This window comes from Phocoena phocoena, chromosome 10, assembly GCF_963924675.1.
Source record: "Phocoena phocoena chromosome 10, mPhoPho1.1, whole genome shotgun sequence".
Classification (NCBI taxonomy): Eukaryota; Metazoa; Chordata; class Mammalia; order Artiodactyla; family Phocoenidae; genus Phocoena; species Phocoena phocoena.
This window is the reverse complement of record NC_089228.1, coordinates 66991297-67006272: the sequence shown is the minus strand read 5'-3', so window position 1 is coordinate 67006272 and position 14976 is coordinate 66991297. Positions and strand designations below refer to the sequence as shown.

Sequence of the window (14976 nt, the reverse complement as noted above, 5' to 3'; positions counted from 1 at the left end):
TACTCAGAAAGCCTCCCCTGGCCACCCTCTTTAATATCACCTCAGCATCCCCTCTCCCCCGCTTTCCTGCTGGACTTTTCTCCACAGCTTCTAATATGCGATACAATTTACTTATTTGCTTTTAGTCTACCTCCCCTACAAGAGAGGACACTTGTCTGTTTTATTTATTGATTTTTTCCCCCTACACTTTAGTGCCTACAATAATGCCTGATATAAATATCTGATGAATAAATGAACTAAAATGAAAGTAGGAACCATTTTATCATATATAGCTTTATATGCTGCTCAGGGCCAAAGAGAGCCCCAGACACAAGCTGGCCCTCTCAAAACACTTGCTCAAAGCCTATTTCCCCAGGCCACTACTCATGTACCAGGCCCAACTGTGCGCTACGGAGCCCTCAGTGCTACTACTGGCATCCACAGGGGCCATTAGGGAGGCAGCTGACTGGGGAAGGTGCCGGCTGGCAAGGCAAAGCAGGAAAGCAGATGAGAAGTAGCAAGAGAAGTCACAGGCGAGGTCACCTGTCTCTTCCCCCTGCTGGGGGGACCTCTCCCCTTCGCTCTCACTACAGCTCCTGCTCCTTGGCCGCTTCCGGGAGTGCTGTTCATCCTCGATGCTGGTGGGAGACGCAGGAGAGCCCACTGCGCCATGGTCCTCACCGTTCTCCAGGGCCCTGTCTGGGCTCCTCTGTAGTTTAACCCCATTCTTGGCCTTCTTGAAGAGGACTGATGTGCGACGGCCCACGCCACTGAGTGGGGCGCCTGCGGGGGATGTATCGGGGGTCATGAGGGATACTCTATTAATGCCATTGTCACTGAGCAGGCGTTGCAAGGGCTCATTCCCTAGCTGCAGAGGTGATTTTTCCAAAAGCTCATCTTCTTCCACTTTTCTTGGCTTTGGGAATCGGCTTGGAGGTTTGCTATCATTGATGGGTTTCAGAGTGGGGGGATCCGGAGGGGATTCTTGCTCAGACAAGGAAGGCGCAGGCCCAGTAGGCTCCAGGGTTGGTGGGGGAGGCATTTTGGAGTCATCTGTTAGAGAAAAAGAGAACCTGCTTGAACATTTTAGAAAAAGTCTGCCCCTACAAGCCAGATAATGACACTGATAACTAAGAGCCAAGAGCATAGGCTATTAGAAGGTTTGAGACGCGTCTCAGGTCTAAGGTGAAGAGAAGGTAGGACTAAGTTGTGTCTACACTAGTAGTTCTAAACCCTGGCTATGTATTAGTTACTTAGTTTCTTAAAAATTCCAATGCTGAGGTCCCACCCCAGACAAAATGAAACCAAATAGCTAATGGATTTTTTTTTTAAAGCTTACCAGGTGAGTTTGATGAAGTCAGGGTTATAAACCACTGGCCTACACCCAAGAAAGCCCAAAGCCCCCTGCTTAATCAATAATTAAGTAAGTCTCAGCCTCACAGATTAGGGGTCTACAACTCTCTTTAGACCCAGGTGTTTTCCCATCTGTCAATGTATTTTGTTACATATCACAAGTAAAGCAAGAAGGACAAGCAGAAAGAAGCAGCTTACAGATATGAAAAAATGAGAGCAAGGAAGTTATATCAGTGGTTCCCGAACATGTCTATTCAACCTCCACCTTAAAAAATGACACTTTCGGGGCTTCCCTGGTGGCACAGTGGTTGAGAGTCCGCCTGCTGATGCAGGGGACATGGGTTCGTGCCCTGGTCCGGGAAGATCCCACATGCCGCGGAGCGGCTGGGCCCGTGAGCCATGGCCGCTGAGCCTGCGCGTCCAGAGCCTATGCTCCACAACAGGAGAGGCCACAGCAGTGAGAGGCCCGCGTACCACAAAAAAAAAAAAAAAAAAAGACACTCAAAACAGAGCTCAGATTTCCCTAATCTGAATTTCTGGGAGATGAAGCCTAGAAATTTTTTGAAACCTCTAGAAGCTGCTGCAGCCGGTCCACTGGGCATGACTCTGCACTGCCTTAGCCCAGGAGTGGGGATGGATACGAGTGGCATGCTGACTGCCACATGGGAAGCTGGGAAGGGTCACAATGGACACGAAGCCCTCTAATGATAAATCTGACCTCTCCGCCACATCCCCGCTCTCCCCCAACCTAAAATAAAATGGGCCATTCCCTGCAATTTGGCCCCTCTTCCCCTGGAGATAATTCCCAACCTTCTTGATTGTGTGGATGACAGGCCCTCCTGAGCTACAGGCTCAGATCCAAGGGCTGGTAAGAGGGAGACAATTCTATCCCCAAAGCGGAGAGGATGGAAAGCAACTCAGATAAGGCACCTGGATCTCTGAGAATCACTTACCCCAGCTGTCTTTTGCAGTTCTGGGCTTTTCTGCTTGGGGTGGGCCTGTAGACTTGGCCAGCTGGGGTCAAAGCCATGAGCCCAGACCATCCTTAGGGTCTTTCTTTCTTTTCTGTTCCCCCACACCACAACCTAACCTGCTCTAAGAGCCTCTCTACATGATGGTATAAGTTGAACTAATATTTAACTGGTATGTGCAATATGGCCATACCAGGTGCAAAATATTGAAATACTTCTTTACAAGTTAGTAAACAGCTACTGGGCCCCAGCATCTGAAACTCCCTGAACCCACTCACAATCCAACAACTAAATATCTGCATCAGAGGCCCTCAGGAGCCCCCTCCAATATAACAGCGAACATCTACTCTGACGGATGAATTCTGGTCTCTACGTATTGTTAAATATTTTGAGTATCATCCCTGGGTATGCATGAAAGTGTGGCCCCTCCCAGGGCTTTTGCTTGCCCACGAGGGTCACACCGAGAGCTGGGGAAGGATGTTCCCACTACAGGATTTCAGCTTAACCCTCCATTATCCTGGCCCGCAGCCCCCGGCCTGCCCGTGACTGTCTCTCACCTCTGTCCCCATCGTCTTCTGGCTCCTCCTGCGGGGCCTGCTCCAGCACAGCCACATCCCCCCGGGGCCCTGCTGGCAGCTCCCCATTGGACACAGTCTTGTTTAGCGATGCCAGCTGCAGTGGTGGCGGCTGCGCCAGCTTCTGCCGAAGGGCATTGATCTCCCGGCGTAGCAGGCGGACACGGCGGGTCCGGGCCCCACTGGACCGCATGGCACTCACCAGGTCCAGTTTTTCCAGCAGCTCCTTCAGCTGCACCTCTGGGGACAAGTGGGCCCGGTTCTCTGGGATGAGGATGTTGTCCACTGCCAGGGAGAAGGGAGGACAGAAGAAGGGGCTGAAGGACCTGACCAGCCCAGGGCAAAGGGAAGGGCAGGGGCCAATTCCTTCGGATGCAAAATATTCTCCTGGAGTGCCTGGGCCAGTGGCTTCCAGCAGCGTCACTGTGGGGCCTTGGCCCTGGCAACACTGCTCCCAGGAGAGCAGCCACAGGGACAAGGTCAGAATCTGGGAAACACCTGCAGGAAGCAGTTCACAGTCACGATTATGGGCTCCGTGGAGCAGGCACGAGGCAGCTTGGCAATCCCCTGGCCTGAGTGACTGTTTGGCTGCTGCCATTGAGAAGCAGAGAGCAGGGGCAGGCAGAGTAGGGAATTACAGAGGCAATTCCATTTTTCTGATGCTCTACCTGCACTCTTCTGAATGAGCCAGACATACACCAGCACTGCACTCCTGCTGCCCATGCTCCAACGCCACACAGAGGGAGTCCAGGAAAGAAAGACCCTTGGTGAATCTTTAGCTTTTCAGACAGACAGCTAGTACCTTATTCCCCTTATCCTACTATTCAGGAAGTGCTCAGGGAATTAACTTTAACCCTAGGAACTATTCCAGCCACAAGCACATGTACCCCAGCCTGTGCCTATCCCCAGCTTTGCTCCTGGAGTCCACCCTATAGCCCCAAGGCCCATCCTGATCCCTGGCTCTCTGGGCTCTATCCCTGCGCCTCCTCCTGGCCCCTCTCCCTGCCCGTCCAGGCTTCTCACCGTCTTCCCAGGAGAAGCGGTAAAAGTCCTCCAATTTGGGTGACTCGGGCAGGTGGGTGCCCCTCTCGGGGTCATAGCCGATGTTCTCTGCCTGCCGCCGGGCGTGCCGCAGAATGGCCCCTCCCAGGTCCCGCAGGCGGACAGCTGCTCGGTGGAAAATTGTGTCTTTAGCATTATACTTCATGCAGTTGGTAACTATAAGGTTAAAGTCCTCCTCAAACTCCTCCAAGGTGCCGTACAGGTGGGACTCCAGCTTCCGCCTCATAGTAGAAAAATCCATTGGCTTGGATATGAATTCCAGGTAATCTGGAACCTAAACATATAAAACCTGTACAATTACAACAACCATTTACTAGCCAAACAGGCGCACCCTTCAGCGGCACTCTTGCCACCCCATTTTCTGGCTTGGCCATGCCAGGCTCACTCACAGCCCCAGGGCCCTGGCCCACCTTGGCCTGCTGAGCCCTCACCGTGGGCAAGTCTACTAGCCTTGCCAGACACCCCCAGGTTTTGTACACCCTGTGGCCCAACCCCTTCCTAGCCTACTCAGACCCTATTTCCATTTCAGGCAGGGCTCACTGCTCAGGAAGTAGGGGGGGAACTTGCCTCACTCAGGTTGACAGGCTCGGCAAAGATGTGTGCGGGATCCTTCTCCTGCAGCAAGTCCAGTGTTGTCCTCAGCAGAACGTTGAACGGCATAAGCTCCAGCTCCATGGCGGCCTGCTGGACCTTGACCTGTGGGGGAGGTGGGGAGAAATCAGGACACCCCCCAAAGAGGCACTGAACTTTTGCTTGATAACTTGACTTTCGCCAGTTGTGTAAAACAAATTTTCACAAGATATTAAGCTGACCACTATTTGAGGAGTTATCACTGAACTTTTAGCCTAGAAATAATAATACCAACAGCTGCCACTTTGTGAACATTTCCTATGCATTCAGGCTATATCAAAACTTACAGTAATAATAGTTAATACCTTTATAGTCCTTACTAAGTGTCAAGTAATGTTCAAAACAGGTACAAATGAGGTATTTTACAAAGAGGAAACTGAGGCACGGAAGGACTAAGTAAGTGACTGGCCCAAGGTCAAACAGCTAATAAGGGACAGATTGGGATTCACAGTGTCTGCTTTTGACTACTATGCCACACTGCCTTTCTACTTATATTACCTCAGTTAATCATCACAATAACCTCGAAGGAGAAACTGTAATTATCTCCATTTTACAAATATGGAATCTGAGGTTTGAAAAGAGTATGATGAGGAGTTACTAACCCAAGGTCACCTGGCTAGAAAAGAACAGAGATGGGACTTATACCTAAGTATGACTTAGTCCAAGAGGCACACTGATGATATAAAATGTCCCTTGGGCCAGAATTCCCACCTAATTGGCCCTTGGACCACCTAGGTCAGCCTAGGGTGACCAGGGCCTCGAGGCTCACCCCCTTGGGTGGCAAGTAGCCTGACATATTTGCAGCAGTGTGCTATACAAATGTTATTTTCCACGTGTGCCCTAATGTAAAAAGGTTGTGCCGTGTATTAGACTACAAGTTCCTGCCTCTTGGCTACATCAAAACAAATGCCTGCCTGCATCCCCTGCCTGCTTCCTTTTCCCTTACATTTCTCTGGACCAGAAATGGGAAGAGAAGCTCAGCTGTGGGGCCAGGCCTGGGACGGCACAGACAGTTTGAATCCATAGACAAGGCCCTGAGATGTCCTCCATGCCCACCTGTGCTAAGTATGGCAAGAGCTGCCCAGTCTCAGTGGTGGAAACTCGGGCTACAGGACCGTGAGAGAAGGGCTTGTGCTGGGGCTGAACAGTGAAGCAGAGTTCGGAGAAAGAGAGAAAGAACATCTTTAACCCAGGCCTCTGAAGCATGAGAGTAACAGCTGCTATTCCTGGACCAGAGAGAACAGTTTTGGCATTCAATTAATAGTTTTTGCTCACTGTCATGTGCAGAGTGCTGCCGTAGACACTTCAGGGAGGCAGAGTATCAATAATGATGATGATGATAGCAGCTGACACTTCTATAGCCTTACTATGTGCCAGGCACTGTTCTAAGCTCTTTATATACACTAAGTCATCTAATCCTCACAACCTTATGAGATGGGTTCTATTATTACCCCCATTTTATAGTCAAGGAAACTCGAGGTATAAGGAGATTAAGCAACTTAATGTCATACAAGTAGTAAGTGGCAGAGCCAGGATATAAATGCAGGCTGTCTGAATAAAGATGCAGACGTAGAGAATGGACTTGAGGATGGGGGAGGGGGAAGGGTAAGCTGGGACGAAGTGAGAGAGTGGCATGTACTTCTATACACTACCAAATGGAAAATAGATAGCTAGTGGGAAGCAGCCGCATAGCACAGGGAGATCAGCTCGGTGCTTTTGACCACCTGGAGGAGTGGGATAGGGAGGGTGGGAGGGAGAAGCAAGAGGGAGGGGATATGGGGATATAGGTATACATATAGCTGATTCACTTCATCGTACAGCAGAAACTAACACAACATTGTAAAGCAATTATACTCCAATAAAGATGTTAAAAAAAAAACAAAACACACAAGCTGCCTGATGCCACAGCTCATATTCCTAATTCCTAGGCTACACTACCTACCTCAACATTCTCCATGCTCAGAGGCTTAGAATCTCTTTGAACAGAGGTTGGAAAATTTAAATGATTCAAGACTATAAGTGTTTAAAGGCCAAGTGAGAAACCCCAGAAGCTCCCAGGTCAAAGGTGATACCCATAAGAATGGCTTGAGAAGCTCTCCAAAACATAAGGCCAGGAGGCCAGGCTCCGCCCCCCCCCCCCCCCCCCCCCATATCCTGAATGAGAAACTCCAGGGATGGGCCCAGGCATAGGATATTAAGCTTATGCCTGAGGCCACCAGGAGTTATACTCCCTAAATTCGAAGCCATCAGCAGCACCACACCCAACGCAGAGTAGGCAGGCCTTGGAGCCCATAGTGCTGGGCAGGAAGGTAAGAAAGCTGACACCAGGCAGGGTCTCCTGGGTCTCCTGAAGCCACACTGACAGTAGGAGAAAAAGATCTTGAACAAGAGCCCTGGGGGCTCCTCCTCACCTGCTCCCGCTTGAGCTTTTCTCTTTTCCGAATCAGCTCAATCAGCAGCCGTGCCCGCTCCAAGTCGTGCCGGAGCTTCTGCCAGTATTTCAGCTCTTCCTTCACTGCATTTGTCTTCTCGTCCTGCTCCCGCTGCAGGAGGGAAGGGAAAGGATAGAGGAGCTGTGGGCCTCCTTCCTGCCCAAAGTCCTCTCCCTGCTCAAGCCTCTGGGGCCTCAGCAGGTAAGAGCCCCATCCCCTTCCTGGACCCATGGTCCCAGAGAGCCCTTCCACCCCCTCTACAACCCTTCCTCCAGTGCTTCCCCAGACTTATAACAATGTTTCTTCACTATAGCACAATAACCATTGCTGGGGTGAGAGCTGGGACTGCTTCTCCCTACCCCCAGGGACACCAGAGAGCAGCTGTGCATCCTCAGGGCTGGAAAGAATTTCAGAAGGAAACTAATAGACACCTCAGGGTGGAAAGAATTTCACCCTAGAGCTTCGACTTGGCTAGAAAACAAAGCGAAGTTTTTACTACGAGCTTGTGCTTACTGACTTGAACATACTTTAAAACACCACCACCACCACCAAAAACGTGATTCCTGCCCTAAAAGTGGTTACAGTGTAGTTGAGGGAAGAAAGAGGCCTAGGGTTTGATACGCAAGGGCACAGCAGCATAAAGACAACAAAAACTGATTGGATAAACTGAATATAAAATGCTAAGAGGACATAAAATAGAGAAGATCTCAGTAGACTGGGGTTAGGTCAGGGATTCCTGGGGCGAGCAATCTTACTAGGGTTTCACATGTAATGATGCATGTGGATGAAGAAAGCAGTAAGAAAGGCCTCTTTTGGAACTGAAGGGACCACAAAGCAGAAGTATGAAGACAGAATTAGTGATTCTTTGCTTGTTGAGAAAAACGGGCTGGCCAGAGCAGAGAAACTGGAGAACCACAAAAGCCAAGGAAGACCCAGGATCCAGCTGGCAAGAAGCTTCAAATGGCAGGCAAAAAAGCCTGGACGTGGCCTGCCTGGCGAGGGGGAATTTATTCCGGAAAAGGAAATGACAGGATGGAAAATGGTTAAGTGTGTAAGACAGTACCAGCTGTAAAGCAAAGAAAGAATTAGAGGCTGGAGACCACCTAGAAAGTTACTGCTGAAATTAAGGGGGCATGGGTGAGCAGGGTAGCTGTGGAATGGAGATAAAGGACCATATACTGATAAATCCCCCAAAACAGATCAGGGGATGATTAACTGCAGCTCCTTATGGAGGAAAGAGCCAAAAGTAACTCCAAGGTGGGCAACATCTGAGGTCAGGAGGAAGAAGCTTCCATAACAGTAATGGGGAAATACATTTACGGAGATGAAGGAAGATAATGAATGAATTCAGTTTCCAACATCTGAGTTCAGGAAATAACATCTACACGGACATCTATAGTTCGTCTGCCCCAGAGGGACTGAGGGCAGAAAAAAGGGAGGGGACAAGACAAGAAACCTGGAGCTACTGCTACACAGTTATTGACAACTATGAGAGTGGACAAGCTCTCCAAGCCAACAGGGAGGCAACAGAGCCCCTGGGAGTATTACCATTAAGGGGTAAGAATTAGGATCAGCACAGGGTACAGTCAGTGGGGTAGAGGGGGTGGGAAATGGTGTCACAGAGAAGCTGTAAGACAAAGTGATCGTGGTGTCAAATGCAGTCCAACAGTCTATAAGGTGAGAATCTGAGGAAAGACTTGCTGGGCTGGAAGGGGTCACTGATGTTCTAGAAGAAGCTACAGGGGAGCAAGCAGACCATTTCAAGGAGAGATTGGATATACACTTCCCCTTCAGGACTTCAGTTACAAAAGGCAAAAGTAAAATCAGACAGAACAGAGGGCACCAGAGTCATGGGAAGGCTTGCCTTGTCTCTGGAGTAATGGTGTGGGAATATTTCAAGGCAGAAGTAATGGAACAAGTGAAGAGGCAGAGAGAACTAAATATGTTTTTTAAAAGTCTCTCAGGAGGACTCCAACATCTCGGAAAACACTAAACATGCAGTAACTCCAGTTGCTAATGTCTAAAAGATCACCCCAACTGGGCAGGCTGTGCGCTACAACCTAGATGGTTAGTGTATTTTTTATGGAACATTTTTAGGCAGATAGCAGTATGGTGTCTTAAGGAAAGTATGCCTTCCTAACTTATACAACATGGTCACCTGACTCTCACTCAGCCCACTTCTTCCTTTCTACCATATCTAAAGGGTTTTCCCCACGTAGAGGGAAAGCTGGGCTTGCTTTCCACTCTCCCCTAGAATTTGCTCCAAGCCAAGCCTCTCTCACCTAGAAGGGCTGCTGTCTGGTCTGAAGAGCTCTACAGTCCTGGGGGTCACTCCTCGGATGGACCACCTAGAGAGGTGATGGCTACAGGCAAAGGCCCCGCAGAGGGCTCAGGGAGAGTTGCCCCAACCATCTCTCCTTCGTCACTCTCCACCTCCCTCCACTGCCCTCAAATAACTACTTCACCTACCTGCTCAGCATTCCTTTGGGACTGCAGGTGGGAGTGCAGGCGCCGTATGAGGGGGACACCGTTCCGTGCCTGCCGCTTCAACAGCCAGTAGTTGTGAAGCCGCTGCATGAACTGGTTTTTCCTCTGAAAGGAGAGACCACTACAGATCTTGTTCAACCTTGAGTAGAGGCAGAGGGAAGTGAAAGACAGGGTCAGTGGGCAGCCCAGATTACAGCCTCCTATTCAGACCCCCTGGTTCATTTCTGAACCTTATAGAGAAAGACAGAATAAAGTAGCCAAAGCCTCACCTCAGAGAAAGCCTTGAAAAGGACAGCAAAGTTAAGCAGCTCAGATTCAGCACGGGATATTTCACTTGATTTTCCACCTCCTGCCTTGCAGTCCTGATCCTCCAAAAGAACCCTCCCCCAGGAATCCTGACCCTATAGTCCTGGACTCCTGAGACACAGGTCTGTGCCCCAACACCCCCACTCTTCTCTTGATAAAGGCAGCAAAAGAGAACAGGAACTTGCATAAGCTGTGGGCAAAGCGGTCACTATTTCCTGCCCCCTGTAGTTAAGGGTCCCACCAGACCAGGGAGTAGTCCACAGCCAAGCTGGAAGGAAAATTAGTAGGAATATAGCAGGCTACTGCCTTCTGAACCCAAATACAACCCTTTGGAGTTGTCTGACCTCTGGTTTTTCATTAAAAATCTCAGTAGCCTAAAAACGTCTAATTTTGAACCAAATGAAAAAAAAAAATGGATCTAAAGATGTAAGAGGATGGAGAATCTGAAAAGTCAGCTGGCTAGACAAAGAAAGATAAGTACTGTATGATAACGCTTATATGTGCAAACTAAAAAAGACAACAGGGGAATTGCCTGGCGGTCCAGTGGTTGGGACTCCGTGCTTTCACTGCAAGGGCCCAGGTTCAACCCCTGGTCAGGGAACTAAGATCCCACAAGCCGTGTGGCGTGGCCAAAATAAATAAACAAATAAAAAATACAACAAGCTAGTGAATAAAACATAAAAGAAGCAGACTCATAGATATAGAGAACAAACGAGTGGTTACCAGTGTGCGGCAGGGGGGTGGGGGGCAATACAGGGCTGGGGGAGTGGGAGGTACAAACTATTGGGTGTAAGATAGGCTCAAGGATATATTGTACAACACAGGGAATATAGCCAGTATTCTGTAATAACTGCAAATAGAAAGTAAGCTTTAAAAATTGTATGAAAATTTAAAAAAATTTTTTTAATTTAGCTGGCTAAACTGCGCCAAAAGAGAAGTCTGGAGGTCGGCGTTCAAGCCAATAACATGTGGCGGGGGAGGAGTGGGAAGGGAATTAATGAGCTCCCACAGTCTCTACCATAATGCCCAAACTTCAACGTGGGTCACATTATTCCCATGTTACAAAAGATGGAAAGGCAGCTTAGGAACATTGTCAAAGTCACTAATGCAGCTAAAAAGATGGTGAAGCTGGGCAGGATTTGAACTCATGATCTCTCTGCTACAACATCTGTGTTCCGAAATTGGTTAAGCAAGGCGTCAGTGCTCCTGTGGCGTTTCCTCTGCTTCTTCTCTTCCTCTTACTCCACTGAAAGGAAGACAATTGTGGCTAAACAAGAAGGTGGAATCTAAGAAGGATGTTCATGTTGGGCTAGACATTGCTCACCCAGGCCTTGTGCCTTTCCACGGTCAGACATTCCTGCCCCAAAGCCAAGCTTACAAAATCAAGGCCTAGGCCTTTCCCCAAAGGACAGATCCCCCACCAACACCCATGCCAAGCACACCTGCCCAGATGCAGGCAGCCCCCTCCCTCTACAACCTCTTGGCCATGGAGGGTCCCAACGGTATTTGTGCAGGTGGGGAAAAGAATAATAATAAAATAGCAGTAGCAGCAGCAGCCATCATTTATTGAGCACTTACTATTTGCCAGGCACTGTGCTTTACTTGTATTATCTCATCTATTTCTCCCAACAACCCTATAAGGCAGTTTCACTTACAAATAAATAAACTAAGGCTGAAAGAAGTTAAGTGACTTGCCAAAGATCACACAGGTAGTTAGTGACAGAAGCAAGATTCAAACACAGGTCTGTCTGGTTCTTAGCCAGCATGCTGTGCTGGCCCCTGCAAGAGACCACCTACAAGAGCAGACCTGACAACCAAAAAGTCTAGCCCCAGGGCATAACCACCCTACAGATGGAGACTAAGCATGGACCTCACCTAAGGGAGGAGGTGAGCCTAGAACAGCTCTGTGACTAGAAGGCCCGTTTCCAGTTGACTGAATCTAACTCCAGCCATGGCTCACAAGAGCCTCTCCCTCTGGATCTTGTCAGCTCTTGTGTCTTCCTTCCAGACCAACAAGTCTGGTTGCCTATTTCCCTCATACAACTCACTCCCCACTGCCCTCCAGTACTCCTTTCTCCCTATCCCTTACACCAAGAGAGACAGACAGCAGGAACAGAACCTAGAGGCATCACAAGCCCCAGCTTGTCCAGGGTCTGTCGCTTTACCCCTGGTTCCTTCCAGCCCTTAGAACAGGACTTGGCATATAGTAAGTGCTCAATAAACATCTCATTGAATGATAATGGAGTGAACAACTTTACCTCCCGTGGCCGCAGTTTCTTCATCTGGGGGTGTGGGAGAAGGTGCAAGGACTATGTTAGATGAATAATCTCCAAGATTCCTTCCTGCTCTAACACTGTAGTCATTTTAGTGAACATCACCAATGAGATGGGCCTCCGCTGGAAAATCTTCCCTGTCTCTTGCTTGTCTGCCAAGCTCCCATCCCTCCAACAGTGCCAGCTATCTCTCTGATGGTTTAAAACAGGCACAATGGTTTCTCTACAGACTCGGTGGGGGCCAAGGCGGCTTAGTTACACAGCAGAGCTGAGTGATCTTCTTTCCTCTAAATCTAAAAGCTTCTCAGGAGGAGACATAGCATGTCTTCCCCACATGACCACCCCCTTACACAAAGTCCCCATCATTCCCAGGACAGAGCTTTCTGGACAGCAGGTACCTATACTGACCCCTTGAAACAGTGGTTCTCAATTGGAAGTAGTTCTAGCCCCATAAGGTTACTAGAAACATAAGTAGGGAGCATCTGAGGTTGTCACAAAGACCAGGCAATGAGGGAGGGGATGCAAATGGCACTTACAGACAAAGACTAGGGATGCTAAACATCGAGAAATGTACGGGACAGCCCTAATAATGAATTACCTCCTGTCCAAAATGCCACTTGTGCCCTGTTGAAAAATATTACCTTAGACATCCTGTCACCTGGGTTTCTAAGCAACTTAAGTGTCTGTCTCACCTTGAATCAAAGGAAAGACATTGCTTTGAAGGGCACAATCAAAACCACAAACCAGTCCAGGTGAGCCCAGGGTCTACAGGAGAAGTCTAAATTTGAGAGCACAGAAGAGAAGAGGTATTCACCAACCTTGGGGAAAGAAGCCTGGCTCAGAAGCCTGGCTCAGGGCCAACACCAGCCCGAGAAGAAATCATGAGTCCCTAGGGAGCCCTCCTGGGCAGGCTCACCTGTAAGAGGGTATCTGTGGGACAGTGACCATGGGGACAGTGGAGGGTGTGTCTCGGCCCACTTCCTCTGGCTCCTTCTTGATCCTTTGCTTCAAAGTCATCTTGTTCTTCTTGGACACTCCCTTGAGGGGGCCACCTACCCCACCTTGGCCTTCATCTTCCTCCTCCTCTTCTACCTCTTCCTTCTCTTCTTCCTCCCCACAGCCTTCCTTCAGCCCTTCTTCATCCCCAACCTCACTGAGACTTCCTGGGGAGTCGCCCTTCCTCCTAGCAGTGGCGGCACCTGGCGGCGAGTGGGCCTCACAGTAGGCGGTCTTGCGCACTGTGAAGATGGTGCCATTGAGGCTGGTCTCACGCATAGGCTCAATCTTCATGAAGAGCCCAGCCCGCTGTGCACACGTCACATGGAAGGCCGTGTAGCAGTTCACCTTATGGCACTGGATGGCTGCACCCAGCCCCTTCTGCTTGCAGATATAGCAGGTTAGTTTCCAGCGGGCAGGTGGGATGTTGTCGATGCCCTCAATAGGCTCCAGGAACACGGTGTTAGCAAAGCAGACTTCAGGGATCCAGATGGCACACACCACGTGGGCCCAGTGCCCATCACTGGTCTGTTTGAAGGCGCCACCCTTGTTGGGGCAGAGGACGCAATCCACAGGCCGGGAGGGAGACTGTAGACAGCAGCGGCATAGCCACTGGCCCTCGGGGATGTAAGGGACGCCATAGCACTCCTGGTGTACGGCCAGGTTGCAGATGTCACAGAAGAGAATGACGTTGCTGTTGTGGCATTCGTCATCCAGGCATACACAGCAGAAAGCATCTTCGTCAATGAGTGACTGTTGGGCCCCACTGCTTCGACTCTCCAAGTACGACTCCTTCTCAAGCCGGTCCACCAGCAGCTCAAAGGTATCTGCCGACACCAAACTGTGCCCATCTACTCGCCGCTTCTCATTTACCATGTCCAGCCAGGCAAGGTCCTCCTCATCCATGTCGTACTCTACTTCTGCATCCAGGTCTTCAGGTGGCTTCTCAATGTAGCGGTAGTAGGCAGCAGGCAGCGGGGGTGCTTCTGGTTGACTGCCTGAGTCCACCATGCGGAAGCTGGGTTGTGGGAGGTGGAAGGAAGTGCCGGATGCATGCTTGGAGCAGGACTCCTTCTTCTTGCCCTTGGATGAGGGTTTTTTGGACTTGACAGGGAACTGAGGCTGCTCACTGTTTTCCTTGTTACTATTGCATTCGGTGATATCCTGGGCAGTCAACTCATCCTCTGTGATGATCTTGAGTGGGTCATAGATGCTAATACGATGCAGACGTCCATCAATGTCCACCTCGACGATCCGTTGGGCCTGGGCATATGTCAGGGTCTCCCGAGTGGGTGAGCACTTCAGACTATAGGGGGATGGGGAGCGCCGGCCCTCGGCATTCTGCCGTGACTTCCGGCGAGGCTTCCTCATGGCACCCGGGAACCAACGAGACAGGCCTAAAGAGGAGGCCAGGAGACTGTGAGCCAGATGTTCAGGCATGCATGCATTCATTTACCCTTCCATCTGATCAAGTGGCCACTGAGCAAACTGGCTATTCCCTCTGTCTGAACATCCTGCCCCTCAGGTATCCACATGGCTTGCTCTTTCACCTCCTCCAAGTCTTTCCATAAACAGTGTTTCTCAGTGAGACCTTTGACCATTCTATCCAAAATTGCAAATCCCTTTCCCCCACCAGCAATCTTTCATCCTGCTTTATATTTCACTATAACACTCACCAATTTTTTACTGTGCTATGTAATTTATATATTTATCATGTATATTTGTTTCCTTCCTCTAGAATGTAAGGCCCATGAGGGGAGGGATTTTTGCCTGTCCTGTTCACTGCTGTATCTCCAGCACCTGGAACGGTGCCTGACTCCTAAATAAGCATTCTATAAGTGTTAGCTGAATGAAATGAGAAATCAAACACTCATGATCCCTGCCCTCAAGGAGCGCTGTCTGATTGAAGGGA

General features: G+C 49.6%; 1 protein-coding gene across 1 annotated transcript in view; it reads right to left on the bottom strand.

The window, feature by feature from the left end:
- Positions 1–14435, bottom strand: part of BRPF3 (bromodomain and PHD finger containing 3) — a 31305-nt gene extending 16870 nt beyond the window's left edge. The window contains exons 1-7 of the mRNA XM_065884761.1: positions 12985–14435; positions 9472–9628; positions 6982–7113; positions 4508–4636; positions 3902–4214; positions 2861–3163; positions 523–1032 (exon numbers count right to left, since the gene is read on the bottom strand). Of these exons, the coding sequence (XP_065740833.1) occupies positions 523–1032; positions 2861–3163; positions 3902–4214; positions 4508–4636; positions 6982–7113; positions 9472–9628; positions 12985–14435 (2995 nt within the window). The remainder of the gene's footprint in view (positions 1–522; positions 1033–2860; positions 3164–3901; positions 4215–4507; positions 4637–6981; positions 7114–9471; positions 9629–12984) is intronic.
- Between the last annotated feature and the right edge of the window lie 541 nt (positions 14436–14976).